This window comes from Lacerta agilis, chromosome 10 (assembly GCF_009819535.1).
Source record: "Lacerta agilis isolate rLacAgi1 chromosome 10, rLacAgi1.pri, whole genome shotgun sequence".
Classification (NCBI taxonomy): Eukaryota; Metazoa; Chordata; class Lepidosauria; order Squamata; family Lacertidae; genus Lacerta; species Lacerta agilis.
In genome coordinates, this window is record NC_046321.1 from 53,706,016 (window position 1) to 53,720,774 (window position 14,759).

The window sequence follows — 14,759 nt, forward strand, 5'->3', positions numbered from 1 at the left end:
CAATAATTGAGGGAGTGGAGGGTGAGGAAGCTCTGAATCCAACAGCCACTTCCCAGGTATGACTCAGTTCTATTGTGTGTACTGTAAATCCCTCCTTCTACCTGGCAACACCTCCCCAGCCAGGATTGGGCGGCTGCTGGAGTAGGTGGAGTCCACAGGTATCCAACCTGGGAAGGTGGTGCCAGGCCCAACTGCCAGGGGCTGCTCCGTGATCCAAGGGGGCTACTCACGACCACGCAAAATGTGCACCCCATTTGATGAGGGGAACGTCCATTCAGGACATTTTAATAAGGTGCATTGGTCTTGTGAAAGCTTATAACCATGTTGCAATAATAGCCTCCAAAACAACCAAAAAAGTAATTTAATGTACCAAAATCTGTTGCAATTCAAAGATTTGTATACACTGACATGTGCACACAGTTTTGCATGTGCTACATGTCCCATTTATTTCCAGAGAAACCACGATCTTTACAAGCACTTCTTTGCACCCCAATGTGGTGGCCTCCGCCGAAATGAATGTAGATAGATGAATTGCACATGTCTGTGACTCAGGTGTCCGCACTTATAACATCTATGATATCTAAGTTGGTTATCTAATGTTAGTAACTGAGGTCAGCTGTTCCATTACTCTCAACAGCAAATACAGCCACCTGAGATGCCACCAGTCACTAGGACCAGTATGAAGCAGTAGACCAGAAAACTGCCTTGGTGTTCTGCTCATGGTGATTTCACAGACCTGCCTACCTTTGCAGTGCTGTGTTACTTTCTTATCTACAATGAAGACATGGTTCCTAATTGCTTCCATGTAAAATGTGTTGAGGCTGGTGGATGAACAGTAGAATAAGCATTGGAAGAGATATAGACATTTCAGTTGCATCCTACATGCAACCTGGATGCTTTTGTGACATACCAGAATTGAATAGAAAACACTAAGCAGATGGGACATTTGTATAATTTTTTTTATCCATTGGTTGTTGTTGTGTTTTTTTTTTCAAACCTCTCTAGCCGATCCAGTTTAAATGCCAAAATGGAAGAGTGTGTTAAACTAAACTGTGAGCAGCCTTATGTAACCACAGCAATAATCAGCATTCCAACACCACCTGTGACTACACCGGAGGGAGACAATAGACCGGAATCTCCAAGGTACTCAGGAGGAAACATTGTCAGAGTTTCTGCTTTATAAAACAGTTAGAATAAAGACCACTCAGAAGCTGAACTGCAGCCAAGAGCATAAGATCCCGAAGAAAGAAGGACACAACAACTCTTTGTTCAGTGGAATGGCAAACAAGAGGAAGAAAGAAAATTTGAGTTTCTGGAGATGCAAAACATTTGGGGTTTTCAATATTGAACTGTGTGCTTTGGGCAACCAAATGGAATTTCTACACATCACTTGAACTTTTCTGGAGCAAACTCTTCTGTGACTCTTTTGATTTACTCTATGAGCACAATGAAATGTCTCCCATTGATGCTTCTTCTTACCATGAAAAATCTTTTTGATAAAATATCTAAAAAAAAACAAAAACACACACACACACACACACACACACACCCAGCAACCCACCAGTCAGACTGTTCCAAATGAATGCAAAACGAAGGCTGGAAATGAAGTTTTGATAATGTGTCCTCCTTTTTCCTGTTGATAAACCATGAACCCATGACCAAGTGAGTTTAAACGAGATAGTGAGAAAATGGCTCATACAATATTTGTATCAATTGAAAGAAACACAACCATAATGCATGTGAAAATTCTTTGGAGCTGTGATCTGAGTTTACTTCTGTTGTTTATTTCAGGTTAGGCATGATAACATTTTACTGTAGAAAAGGGGCATTTCTGTGCACTTACAAAAAAAAAAACAACCTGATTGTTAATGTTCCATGGTTGTGCAAATAACTTCCTTTCTTGTGGGGGAAATGAAGTATTTCTCACTCGAAACATGCATTAGTGAACTTGAGGTGTTCCGTTAGTTTAGCATCTATCACTGTTTTCGCTTGCTTCCTTGGTACTGTTACAACTGCAATAATTCAACATACACCTGTTGTATCAGGAATCAGGCCTTTATGTATAAAACTGCACAAATTCAGCTACACAGATAAAATAATCACCCGGATAGACAGTAAAGTATTTTCTGTTGTATGAAAATGTTTTTAATAATTTCATAAGCAAAAAATTTGTGTCACAGATGTTAGCTTTTGGTTGTTTTTTTTAAAAAAAGTTTATTTAATTCTCATTACCCTGTAATTCCTTAAAGCCAACCATTGCCTTTTGCTGCATTTCTATCCTCTTTGAATGTCAAGGGTTTCCATAAATTAACTGAGAAACCCTGTTTTATGAACACCATCCTTTATGTTTCCTGAAAACGACAGTCTTCCTAGTGCAGTGATACAATGTAAATCTCATCCAAAGTGACAATCAATTGGTTTAGTGATTAACATCTCTAAAACGTTGCTTTTACGTTGTGCTATTAGGCAAGCTGAGCACTGGGAGACATGCAAGTTAATTTTGCAGAGGATTACGAAAACGTTGATTGTCAAATCTGTAGTCGGGAACACTTAGTAACGCAATACAAGGATGAATGGTGAAACGGACCGAATTTTGCAAAAAACAGTGACTTCAAAGGATGTACCCCAATAGGATAATTGTAGGAACAATACACAAACTTTTTCTTTTTCTTTCTTTGGTTTGTTTGTTTCATTGTCCAAAGGATTTTTAAAATGCTGTTTCCAGAAAAGTAACTTTCCTCCATCGTTGCTAATTTGTTTAGGAACATGGTGGGTTGTTTTTTTGTTTTTTCCGCCATCATTTCAAATCTTCAAGATATTTCTAAGCAAGAACGTGTAACCAAACATTGAAGGTGCTTCTCAAGAAACTACTAAATAGATTTATATAGCACCTCTACTAGAATGGGTCCTATATGATTGTGTATTAACAGATGCGTCTTCATCTAGTCATTGAATGCACTGCTGTATGGAAGTAAGGATGTTCTTACATAGTTTCTTGTCTGCAATTATGTCATATTAAAAAAATAACATATTGAATGTTGGTCATCAGATGCCATCCTCATCTATTCCCAAACAATTTGTCTAGTATGGGTTAGTTACATCTATTACCGTAACATTATGTGACTAGCATCACACCCAAATACATTTCACATTGCCACAACATTGGATCAGAGGCTCATTTGTAACAGAGGGGATGGGGTGCATAGAGTTATAGGTTCTCCCAGCCCAGTCCTCTGGACTGATTAGCCCTGCTATATCAGTGCATTAAGAGTAATAGTTCTCAGAGTGGGCAGGACGATATCTCCCTTTGGTGTGGCTCCCCCTCCATTGGAATTGAATCAAGGAGAAAGGACATGAATTGTCATAATCGAAACAAAATAGAAAATTCTTTTCAGTAGCACCTTAGAGACCAACTGTGTTTGTTCTTGGTATCAGCTTTTGCGTGCATGCACACTTCTTCAGATACACACGAAAGCTCATACCAAGAACAAACACAGTTGGTCTCTAAGGTGCTACTGAAAAGAATTTTCTATTTTGTTTCGACTATGGCAGACCAACACGGCTACCCACCTGTAACTGGAATTGTCATAATGTTATACATACAAGAGCAGAGGATTGAAGGGATTAAGCCAGGGTGACAGACATGTTCATGCAGGTATCATTGGTTGCACAGGTAAAACTCCTTTTTGGGAGCCTGGTTCTAAAAGGGGTTGGGGGGGTGTTTGGGAGGGTTAATAAAAGAAATTGTAGATTTCTTGCACTCCTACACACACACACACACACACACACACACACACAGACTAATGATGAATGCAAGGCAGAAAGTGAAATAACTTTTGTATCTTTTGGCATTTTTTTTTCCACCTAGGCCACATGTATCTGCCCTGGAAATTATCCTCTCCAAAATGCGCTCATCTTAGCGCTTAAGTTGTTGGTGCTCGGTGCACCAGAAGTAAGTCTTTTGCCAGTAGGGTGGCCAGGTGAAAAAGAGAGCAGGGCTAAGGACTGTGCCTAAGAACTAGGCAGATGGAGGCACCCACTAAAATCCCCTCTTCTATACAATTGTTATGGAAGCAGGAGCCCAGTCCTCCTCTTCCTCCCTCTCCCCCACCCCCATCGCCAGGGCTTATGTTTGCACCAATTGGTGGTATTTCACACGAGACGTTGTGGCAGATACTGAACTAGTCCGATAACCCATGAGTTATATTACAGTATGTGTCTGTGCAGAAGATTTTCAATGGGGCTTCCTGCCAGGTAAGTTTGCATAGGAAACGTTACGCAAAACGGTCAAACTGGTGGGGTTTTTTTGTTTTGTTTTATAAACGAAGACAGATAAGCTGTGATACTTAGGCGTAATTTTAATCATTTGCATTGGAACACTCATTCATTTCTGCACACTGGAAAGAGTCTACAGCATTTGCAAGTGACAACTTGGCCCTTTTACTCAACTGACGTTTTTTATAATATGCAAAGCTAGAGTTTGCTGCTCTCTGCTGTAATCTTTCCAAGTGACTCCACTGAAACCACGCAATCATTTCATTCTCCAACCGCAGAAACACAGTTCCATTTTGACAACCTGCTGCTGTAACCCTTTACTCCTGCGGAATATGAATATTTTCATATAATGCACTGGGAAAAGGTGGAGTAGACCTTGGCTTGCCTCACCATGCAGGGAGTGGGCGATCTGCTCTGGACTCTTAAAAAAAAAATGCAAGGAAAGGCAGCTCAAGGTTTACAAACTCTCACTCCAATTAACCTTGACGATAACTCGCTTTGTTTGCAATTTGTGTCAATTTCTGAATCTGAAACTGCAACAGCTTCTGCTTCTTTTAGTAACATTGTACTTCTGAACTGAGTTTATGAATGTTAAATTTGCCGATAGGATATGGCAGCCACAGAAAACTCCTGGAGGCAAAAGACATGATCCGGGAGATGCACTCTGCATGCAAAAACAGGTTATAACACAGAGATCTGCCACACCAGTTTCACAAAAGGCTTTTGTGCAAGAGGAAAACAGAGCAGAAGCACAATGAAATGATGCGTGCAAGACCCCCAATCTTTACCCTATTGAAGCCCTGCTGGGCTTTAAATATGACGTCTCTAAAGACGCTATATTCCTTATAGAACAGGTTACATTCCAGCAGTGTGACCTTCATGCAACCCTCTCTCCCCCAGCTGCCCTTGAATTTGATAAGGGTTTTCCACAACGCTCGCCGGCCGCATCACCCATGCAAAAATGTCATATTTCCGCCCCCCTCTGAAATCCAGATGCTAATACTTCTTTTTTGTGTTTTAGGTGATTTAAATGCTGTTTTTCGGTAGTGAATGACTTGGCGACTGTGTAAAATGCATCTGTGCTGTAAATGAAATGTAATTATTTCTGTGTATCACACAAAAGAAACCAAGGTTGTTTTTTGGAGGTTTGTTTTTTGTTTTTTTGACAATTTTGGAGTGGGGGCGGGGAGATTTGAAATTCATATTGTACTTCGGAAAGGTGGTATAACAAGATGTGTTACGCTGAATAAATCGGACATCTGAGGAATATTTAAATAAAACTTCTGCATGCTTGAATGGGACAACTGGTTTTGCAATAACCTCATTCAGGAAGTGCTTCGCTCCTGCCTGTATATCAAGCGAACCTCAAGTGAATGTGAGAAACCTTTGCTAAAGGTCCTCGTGTGATTCGAGATGCCATTCATTCTACTTATTGTGTAGGCCAAAGCACCACTTTCTTCTGAACATCAAGGTCTCTCTTCCATTGCCTCAAAATAGTGCATTTTTTACTGTCCTACAAAAGAAAAGAAAAACCACGCGGGTGGCACTGTGGGTTAAACCACAGAGCCTAGGGCTTGCTGATCAGGTCGGCGGTTCGAATCCCCGCGATGGGGTGAGCTCCCGTTGCTCAGTCCCAGCTCCTGCCCACCTAGCAGTTCGAAAGCATGTGAAAGTGCAAGTAGATAAATAGGTACCACTCCGGCGGGAAGGTAAATGGCATTTCCGTGTGCTGCTCTGGTTCGCCAGAAGCGGCTTAGTCATGCTGGCCACATGACCTGGAAGCTGTACGCTGGCTCCCTCGGCCAGTAACGCGAGATGAGCGCCGCAAACCCAGAGTTGGACATGACTGGACCTAATGGTCAGGGGTCCCCTTTACCTTACAAAAAACACACGCCCTCTAAGGCATGAAGTCTCTTCAAATTCTATTCAGCACCTGTACACACATAGTTCTAGTCTGATCATCAGCCATAGCACTGATCAAATCAAAGAGCAAGGATGGTTGTGGGGAGAGGATAAGGCAGGAGACTGTTAAATTCATCTGGTTTTCAGACCAAGGCTTTCTACAGTCAACCTGACATAGTGTGCTACAAATTGTATCTGCAGCATCCATGGGCACACACACTGGTTCTCATCAAGCTAAGGATTTGTGGAAGGCTGTTTTTGTGCTTTTATGGATCCCCAACCCCCACCAAGCTCATAGGTAGGGAATGGGTGGCTCATGAGCCAGATCTGGACTGCCAGCCACTTACCTTTCTCAGGCTCCCTCCCTCCTTTGGTGATCTTGCGGCAGCAGGAATAGGGATCACAGATGCTGCGTCCTTCGACCACTTCTCTGACGCATCGCCAACTCCTTAGCACCAACCTGTACCCAATTCTGCATAGTTGCATTCGTGGGTGCTCAACAATTTGGGGGGGGCACTCTACAGAGTCTTTGGGGGCACTCGGCAATCTTCGCCAGCACCTAGGAATCACCTCAGACAGCAGGTCTTCTGATAATGAGAAGTTAATGAAGTTGCTTAGAAAGAGATGCCAGTCCATAGTCTGGGAGCAAAGGATGCCACAGCATGGGGCAGTTGCTACCATGTTGTGGAATCCAAGGCTGCAAAGAGGAAGTGTCCTGTTAAGCCCAAGCAGACAAGAGGAAAGTAAGAGCAGGAGGGATCCTGCAAACAGAGAAACTGTGCTTAATATTTTGGGGACATTAGGAGGCAATGTGTGCATATATGACTATACGGTGGTACCTTGGTTCTCAAACTTAATCCGTTCCGGAAGTCCATTCCAAAACCATAGTGTTCTAAAACCAAGGCATGCTTTCCCATAGAAAGTAATGCAAAATGGGTTAATCCGTTCCAGGCTTTAAAAAACAACCCCTAAAACAGCAGTTTAACATGAATTTTACTATCTAATGAGACCACTGATCTATAAAATGAAAGCAATAAACCATGTACTGCAGTCACACAGTTAATCAATCAGTAGCTGAACTGGGTTCCACACAGTCACAAAAAAGAGCCACAAAAACGCAAAATACCGTAAATAGCAAAAAACCAGACCTCAGCGTGACACTCAAAACGGAAGTGTGGCACTCAAAACAGAAGCGTGACACTCAAAACGGAACACATTCAGCTTCTGATAAAAGTTCGCAAAGCAGAACACTTACTTCCGGGTTTGCAGTGTTTGGGTTCCAAGTTGTTTGAGTACCAAGTTGTTTGAGAACCAAAGTACCACTGTAGCTGCATTTGTGCGAGTGCAGGCACTGCAATTTTGCTACAGCATTTGGTTGAAAAGTCCCAACTTAATTCTGCCATGCTCCTAAATATGTATATGGATGTGTGTGACCCAATTGTTCTTATCTGTGGGCATATGGGTTTGTGTGGATGGGGTGGTTTGGGCAGATGTACGCATATGATGGATCGACCTGCGTGAATTGTGCATAATGGATAGCTTTGTGTGAATGTCACGGGGCTATTAACTCTGCAGGAGCAGATGGGACTCGTCAGCCTGGGAAAGCAGCCCATGTAGTAAAAGGAAAACTCTGATCCTAAAGCTCTGCTTCCTTGTAGCTCTACTCTTTCATGAGAAAGGCTTCAGGAGCAAAACCCCGAGGAAAAATCAGTACCTTGCAGGACACCTTCAGGAAAAGAAAAGGCAAAGGAGTGAACCCTACACAAATCTGCAGTGGGGTCCCTAAGATGCCCGGATGGCATCTAGCCAGTGTGGTGTAGTGGTTAAGAGCGGCAGACTCGTAATCTGGGGAACCGGGTTCGTGTCTCCTCTCCTCCACATGCAGCTGCTGGGTGACCTTGGGCTAGTCACACTTCTCTGAAGTCTCTCAGCCCCACTCACCTCACAGAGTGTTTGTTGTGGGGGAGGAAGGGAAAGGAGAATGTTAGCCGCTTTGAGACTCCTTCGGGTAGTGATAAAGCGGGATATCAAATCCAAACTCTTCTTCTTCTTCTCCTTCCATCAACTCCTGCAGCCAAGCTGGTACCAACTGTATTGCTCTGCTTTCCTTTGGATCATATCAGCAAGGCCAAGAGGGGGGTCTTGTCATGTGGGCGGCCCAAGCCTGGGCCCAGGGACGTCACTTCAGTGCTGCTAACACAGCAAAAGCAACGGGGGAGGCAGCAGTTACAAGTTGCCAGCCTCTGCAGCCACAGCAGGTGCTGCAATTCTCCAGCGCTTTGACTTCACTCCATTGTCTCTTGAGACAGACGGATGCCAGCAACAATTAACTCTGCCCACCACTGCCATGTGCCCCCCTCCTCTCAGTTACAGATGGCTCAAAGGGGTTCCCCAAACTTGTTTAGCTGCTCAGGGCAACACTGCTTCCTCCTTTACTTAGTCATGAGCAAAAGAACGTGACCAAGAGATATGTCGTAAGTATCTCTGCTTCCAGGTATTTAATGTGCATAGGCTACTTCTTGACCATAAGCTACGGTGTAAAGTAAAAAGGTAAAGGATCCCTGGGTAGTTAAGTCCAGTCAAAAGAGACTATGGGGTTGCGGCGCTCATCTCGCTTTCAGGCTGAGGGAGCCAGCGTTTGTCCAGTGTTTTCTGGGTCATGTGACAAGCATGGCTAAACTGCTTCTGGCGCAATGGGACACCGTGACAGAAGCCAGAGCACACAGAAATGCCATTTACCTTCCCGCCGCAGCGGTACCTATTTATCTACTTGCACTGGCATGCTTTTGAACTGCTAGGTAGGCAGGAGCTGGGACAGAGCAATAGGAGCACATCCCATCGCAGGGATTCAAACCGCTGACCTTCCAATTAGCAAGCCCAAGAGGCTCAGTGGTTTAGACCACAGCAGCCACCCGCGTCCCACAAGCTACAGTGTAGTGTTGGCTAGAGGACAGCTGTGGTACAAAAGATACAATCTGCAAGCTTAGCGTCTACTCTCACTAAAGTCAGGCACCAATTTATTTCAGCACAAATGAAAAATGGCCCTTTGGGCAAGTGAAACCATGGGGCAGAAGGCAGTCAATCTTGCAACTTGCAATTGGATGCAACTGATGAAAAATTCTGATATATAGCATAAGCAAATATTTCTGTATGGGAGAAAAATCATGAAAGCCTTCCATATGGGCAGGAATAAATCCCCATCTATTTTTGTAGTTAAATTTTATAAAAGTAGACTGTGGGCACCTACGTAAATTGGCAGATTAAAAAAGGGCGCCGTTAAACATGATCTCTCCAAACTATTTGTACTTACGTGTTGCCAAAGCTTTCCATCTAATGTGTCTAGACAAAGCTGTGTCGTTAAGTGAAGTGAAAGTACAGATGGAGTACAGAGACCCAACGAGGCCAAATTTACAAAATTACTTGTGTGAGTTCATTCACCTCATTTGTATTGCACCCGAATCTGTTAATATTCACGCTCAGGTCTACATGACTGACAGTACCTTTTTCTGTCTCCCGGTTCTGGGGATTCTTAAAGGAAATATTGGCATGCACTAGAGAGATAGAGACGTTTCTCCATGCCGGCAATAAAGAAAAGATTGGCAGTTCTCAAGTAATGTCTATTTGTTCTATAGGCAAATATTTGTTATTGGACCCTAGGTGCTGGCGAGGTGCTGTTATCTGTGAAAACACTGCAGTGACACCACGTGATAATATGCAAGCAGCTTTTACAATGCTGGTTTTAAGATGGCCCCCGAGGAACTGTCTCATCTTGTTGAATGGAATCTTATTTTGAGCTGCTGTGGTTTGAGGGCATGGGGGAGAACTTTCCCAGCCTGGGCGTATCTTGGGTCCAGAGGGTGACAAATGCATCCTTGTGGGAGAATGTGCTGGCCTCTGCCTTGAAAGAGATAGTGATTCCTCCCCGCTCCATTATACAGTAGGCCCAAAACTTATGTTTCGGGGATCACATCTGAAGCCAAAATTGTGTATAGCCCAAACCCACTGAGTTCAATGGTGGGTGGGAATGCCAAAGTAATTTTCCCCTACAACCCCAGCCTCTTTTTATATTTCTTTGTGTAAAGGTGAATGTGCACAAGTTGTGGACATAATACAGCGGTACCTCGGTTTTTGAACGTAATCCATTCTGGAAGTCCGTTCGAGTTCCAAAACATTCGAAAAAACCGAAAGCGGAAACCTCAAAACGGAAAACTCAAAATGGAAGCCGTGTTTCCTGTTTGACTTCCGAGGCGCGTTTGAAAGCCGAGGCATTTACTTCCGGGTTTTTGGCGTTTGAGTCCCGAAACGTTCGACTACGGAGGCATTTGAAAACCGATGTACCACTGTATTAGCTAAATATAAAGAAGGCGAAAGTTTCTGTCTGCAACGCACAGAAGAGAATCCTAGGACCTTAGGAAAACGGGAGGTCAGCTCACATTTCAAATAAAGCCATGACAAAATATAAGACAGTAGTGGTTTTATTGCCTGCAACATTACACATAGCTTTTTTCTCTCTCTCTCCTGAAGCACTGTGAGTGCAAACTGGAACAATTTTTAAAATCATAGGAGGACACAAATTTCCACTCGGGCCAGTGCAATGCTGGCTTCATCCCATAAGGGAAGTTCCCTCGTCCGACTCTGCATGCACTGAGGGAAACTGCTCAAGAGGAAAGAAGCTTAAAGGTGGGTTCATATACCCCAGAGTCACACAGCAGCCACTTCAAGTTTATTGTGGGAATGCAAAAGTCGGCAGTCCCCAACCTTTGGTTCCCACCTAGAGTTACCCCCACACACCCATTTTTGGCTCAAAGCCAGATAAGTTCAGCTTGCCATGTGCCTGCGTTTGCCATACTGTCAGCTTTTAAGCAGCTACCATAGGATTGGCAAGCATTTAAATTAACTACTATAACATGTGAAACAAGAATGTGGCTAGGTGGAAACAACCGTAACTCTATAGTACACATAAAATACAGTAAGATGCACTTTTTCGCGATTCAATAAATACATTTTAATCTCTTTACCATGTTGCTTCAGAGAAGACTCCCTTCTCCGTTAAATTGCAGTCTCCGCAGATGTCCAGAATGAGAAATGATGTTTAAAGCACTGTGTATAGTCCTGGTTTGTTAACAAGGATCTCAGAAAATGGTATTTCAACAAACTTGGGTCTATACCCAAGCCACCAGAGAAGGGGGAGACAAGGCAAGCTGTTGCTCATTCCCAGTCCAATAAACCACTCCAAATTCCTGCTCCAACAAGCAAGGTTGTCTTTCCCCAATCTGCTGCCTCCTAGATGTTTTCAACTACAACTCCCACCATCAATGATAATTGGGCATTTTGTGTGTGGCTGATGGAACATATGGAAGACACCAGGCTGGGGGAGGCTGGCTGGACAAGTGTTGGCCATCCACCCATCTCCCCATGCAAACTAGATTCAAGCATGCTCCAAGCAGAGAGCAAGTGGCTCACGGAATGCTTTCTACAGGTACAAACAGCTCTAGATGATTCAAGAAGATGAACCAGGTCATGTGCTACAGGAAGGAAACCAAAAGTGAAGAGTAATCAAGCCAGAATTAAGCACATGTATGTATCATTGGCTTCAATGGGAGAGTTAACACCATACACATTCTGAACGAAAAATGAGCAGGGCAGGAAAAAGAGGATTGAATACATTATCCTCATGATCCCTTGCTTAGAAAGAATGTAGAATCTCTCTTCAATAAATCTAGTTCCAAGACCATTCACCACTTAATTTTCCCTGCTAAAAGTGGGTATTTCAGATATGTCATTTATTAGTATTTTAAAAATCTCTCTGGACCACATAATTTAATTTGAACATTAAAAATTCATTTAAAAAGTTGATGTTTCAGGTATTTCTTTTTTTAAAAAAACAACCAGTTAGATAAAGACACTGCTAAAAACACACATTTCTCTTTTTACAAAACTTAAAGTGTTAAGTAAAATGTTAATATGGATTTCAGTTCTGCTATACATACACATGCCTTATTATATACAAATAACATCCCTGATCTTTTAGAGGCAATTTCCACAAAGTCCAAGCAGAGGGGTTGAAACAGGCTTTCCCAGCAATTTATCAAGTCCTATCAGCTTACCAACAACTAACTGTGCACCAACAATTAGTTTGCCCATGGGATATGGGCTTTGTGCATCTAGGGGAGAAGGGTTGGATGTTCCACTTACGGTATGTTCAGGGTTTTGAAATCCTGGAGGAGAAAAAGATCCGAAGATCCAACTTTGGAATTGCACTGGCTATGGCTGCACAGGCAAGCTAAGACACATGGATTTCACTGAGCTGCAGGTGAATATGTTTGACCCAGGGCCGGTCCTACCATTAGCCAGAGTGAGATCACTGCCTCAGGCAGCAGATTCTGAGCAGTAGCAGTCACTCCACTCTATTGGAAGACAGAGCTGTGCATGCCACAAAGTCCTTAAATTAGTGTGGCTCCCTCATGTGTGACAGAGGATGCCATCCCATCATAAACATCAAAGTAAGATTCAAAGCCAGTCTAGATGGATTCTGTACACGGAGCGGGAAAGGTGGTTATCTTGGATTTTTTTTTCTAAAATCTAAGAAAGAAAGAAGCACTTAAGAGAGAGAGAGAGAGAGAGAGAGAGAGAGAGAGAGAGAGAGAGAGAGAGAGAGAGAGAGAGAGAGATCCCTGTTTTCCAACCTCATGGCTTTAGACCCTTTCCCAGATTTTGAAGGGTCTGCCTTCGGCTGTGATTAACAACCCCAGAAGAAGCTTATCAGAGTGCAACATAATCCAACAGCTGTGGCTTGCAACACATCAGAGTATCAGAGTGCAACACATCCAGCTACCATTTCTTCAAATGATTATGAAAATTACTTAAATTACAAGTAAGTGAAAACACTGATCAGCTCTAGGTGCTGAGCAAGTTGCCCACACTCTTACCTAATCATTTAAAATTAAAAGTTCAGACAGAATCAAAGAGCCCCAAAGTCATAACCTGAATGAGTTCTTTTTGACAGATGTTTCTTAATTTTAAAATGTTGATTTTTTTTTTAAAAAAAAAAGTTTAAAGGCCCTGCTACAATCAGCATTTTATATAATGCACACCTTCTCACGAAACAGAACCTATTCATTCTCAGTATTTAAAACAATAGATATATTTTAGTGGTGAAACTATAGCTAGAACCTTCAGGTCACAAACGTTTTAAGAAATAAAAAGGTTAAGAGCCCGGAATCACTGTAATTCATTAAAAACATCTCCATTCATTCTGTTTTCTTCTCTGAATCAGAATGATGACCTCAGACTCCTTTTCCAAATGTACAATTAGCAAAAGGGACGATCACGCTAAAGTTCCTCCATTTCAAAGTGTGTGGTGAAGCTGTTTGCTATGGATGTGTGCTCCAAAATCCTTGTCAGGCTGGGTTTCAGCAGCTCCACTGAATGACATGACAGGTGCTGTGTGGTGTCATTCTTCAAGGACAGCATTTGATCTGTACCTGGGCCTCGTCGGTCGTAATACAGAGCCCACAGCAAAGTAATAGTGAGGATCATAGCCAGAATCTGGGTGACCCCAATCGATATTCCAAGAAATCGAAGCACTTGCAGTTGTTTCGTTCCTCTCAGGAAAGTATACATCTTTTTACCACAACCCTGTGGAACAAGAGAGATGAGAAAAGGTCAACCACCATGGGAAGTCATTACCTCAAATTTCCAGATCTTTTTCACAACACTTTTGGTGTTGCTGCTTAATGTCAATCCATAAAACAAAACAGCTATCATCCACGACTTCATCTGGGAGAAGGGTGCTGACCTAGAAGCCACAAGAGAAGCCAGATGGACATAGCCAAGTTGATATTTCTGCTTTGTGTCCGCTTGGGTTCTTGGTGCAGCACCAACATAATAAACAACTATCTGACTTTTAGAAGACATCTGAAGGCAGCCCTGTTAATGTTTGATGTTTTATTGTGCTTTTAATATTCTGTTGGGAGCCGCCCAGAGTGGCTGGTGAAAGCCACCCAGATGGGCAGGGTATTAATAAATAATTGGCTTGTTGGCCATCTGTCCTGACTGGCTGGGTTCAGGAAGTAGTTGATATATTTTGCAAGGGGAGGTGATCCCAGTGTCCTAAGGAATCAGGCATGGGACCAGCCCAAAAGCCCACCCAGGACTCCAAAGATCATACAAACTGGCTGAAAATATTCCCTGTTGGGGCAAGGTGCTTGTTGTGTTAGTCTGAGCATCCCAGGAGCTTGGTTTCAGGCCTGGCCTGGCTTTGGACCCCAACAGGGTCTTATCCTGACAGAATACCTATCCTAGGAGAAATCAAGATGAATTCATAGTTCACCTTGAGTCTTTGTGGATCAAGGTACCTGATCATGTTATCCTTCTAGACTAGGTAAGAAGCTGGTACCTGCACTGGCTCTCACCTTGATGGGCCTTTCAAGCTTTTCACGTCAGTGCTAAGAAACTGTTGCATTGCTCCACAGTATTTGTGTTAGTATATTGCTCTGCTACACACTGCTCAATTCAATTTGAAGTATTGACGCTTTCCTTTAAAGCCCTGTACAGTTTGAGGCACAGGAACCTCAAAAACA

The 14,759-nt window shown here is 43.0% G+C and overlaps 2 protein-coding genes across 3 annotated transcripts in view; one reads left to right on the forward strand and one right to left on the reverse strand.

Annotated features, from left to right (window-relative positions):
* KCND2 (potassium voltage-gated channel subfamily D member 2) overlaps window positions 1–1,524 on the forward strand; it is a 285,618-nt gene extending 284,094 nt beyond the window's left edge. The window contains exon 7 of the mRNA XM_033162299.1: window positions 1,006–1,524. Coding sequence (XP_033018190.1) covers window positions 1,006–1,183 — 178 coding nt within the window. The 3' untranslated portion in view covers window positions 1,184–1,524. The remainder of the gene's footprint in view (window positions 1–1,005) is intronic.
* An 11,698-nt stretch (window positions 1,525–13,222) lies between these two features.
* Window positions 13,223–14,759, reverse strand: part of TSPAN12 (tetraspanin 12) — an 89,277-nt gene continuing 87,740 nt past the window's right edge. For both annotated transcript variants that reach the window (XM_033161987.1, XM_033161986.1), the window contains one exon: window positions 13,223–13,815. In XM_033161987.1, coding sequence (XP_033017878.1) covers window positions 13,510–13,815 — 306 coding nt within the window. In that variant the 3' untranslated portion in view covers window positions 13,223–13,509. The remainder of the gene's footprint in view (window positions 13,816–14,759) is intronic.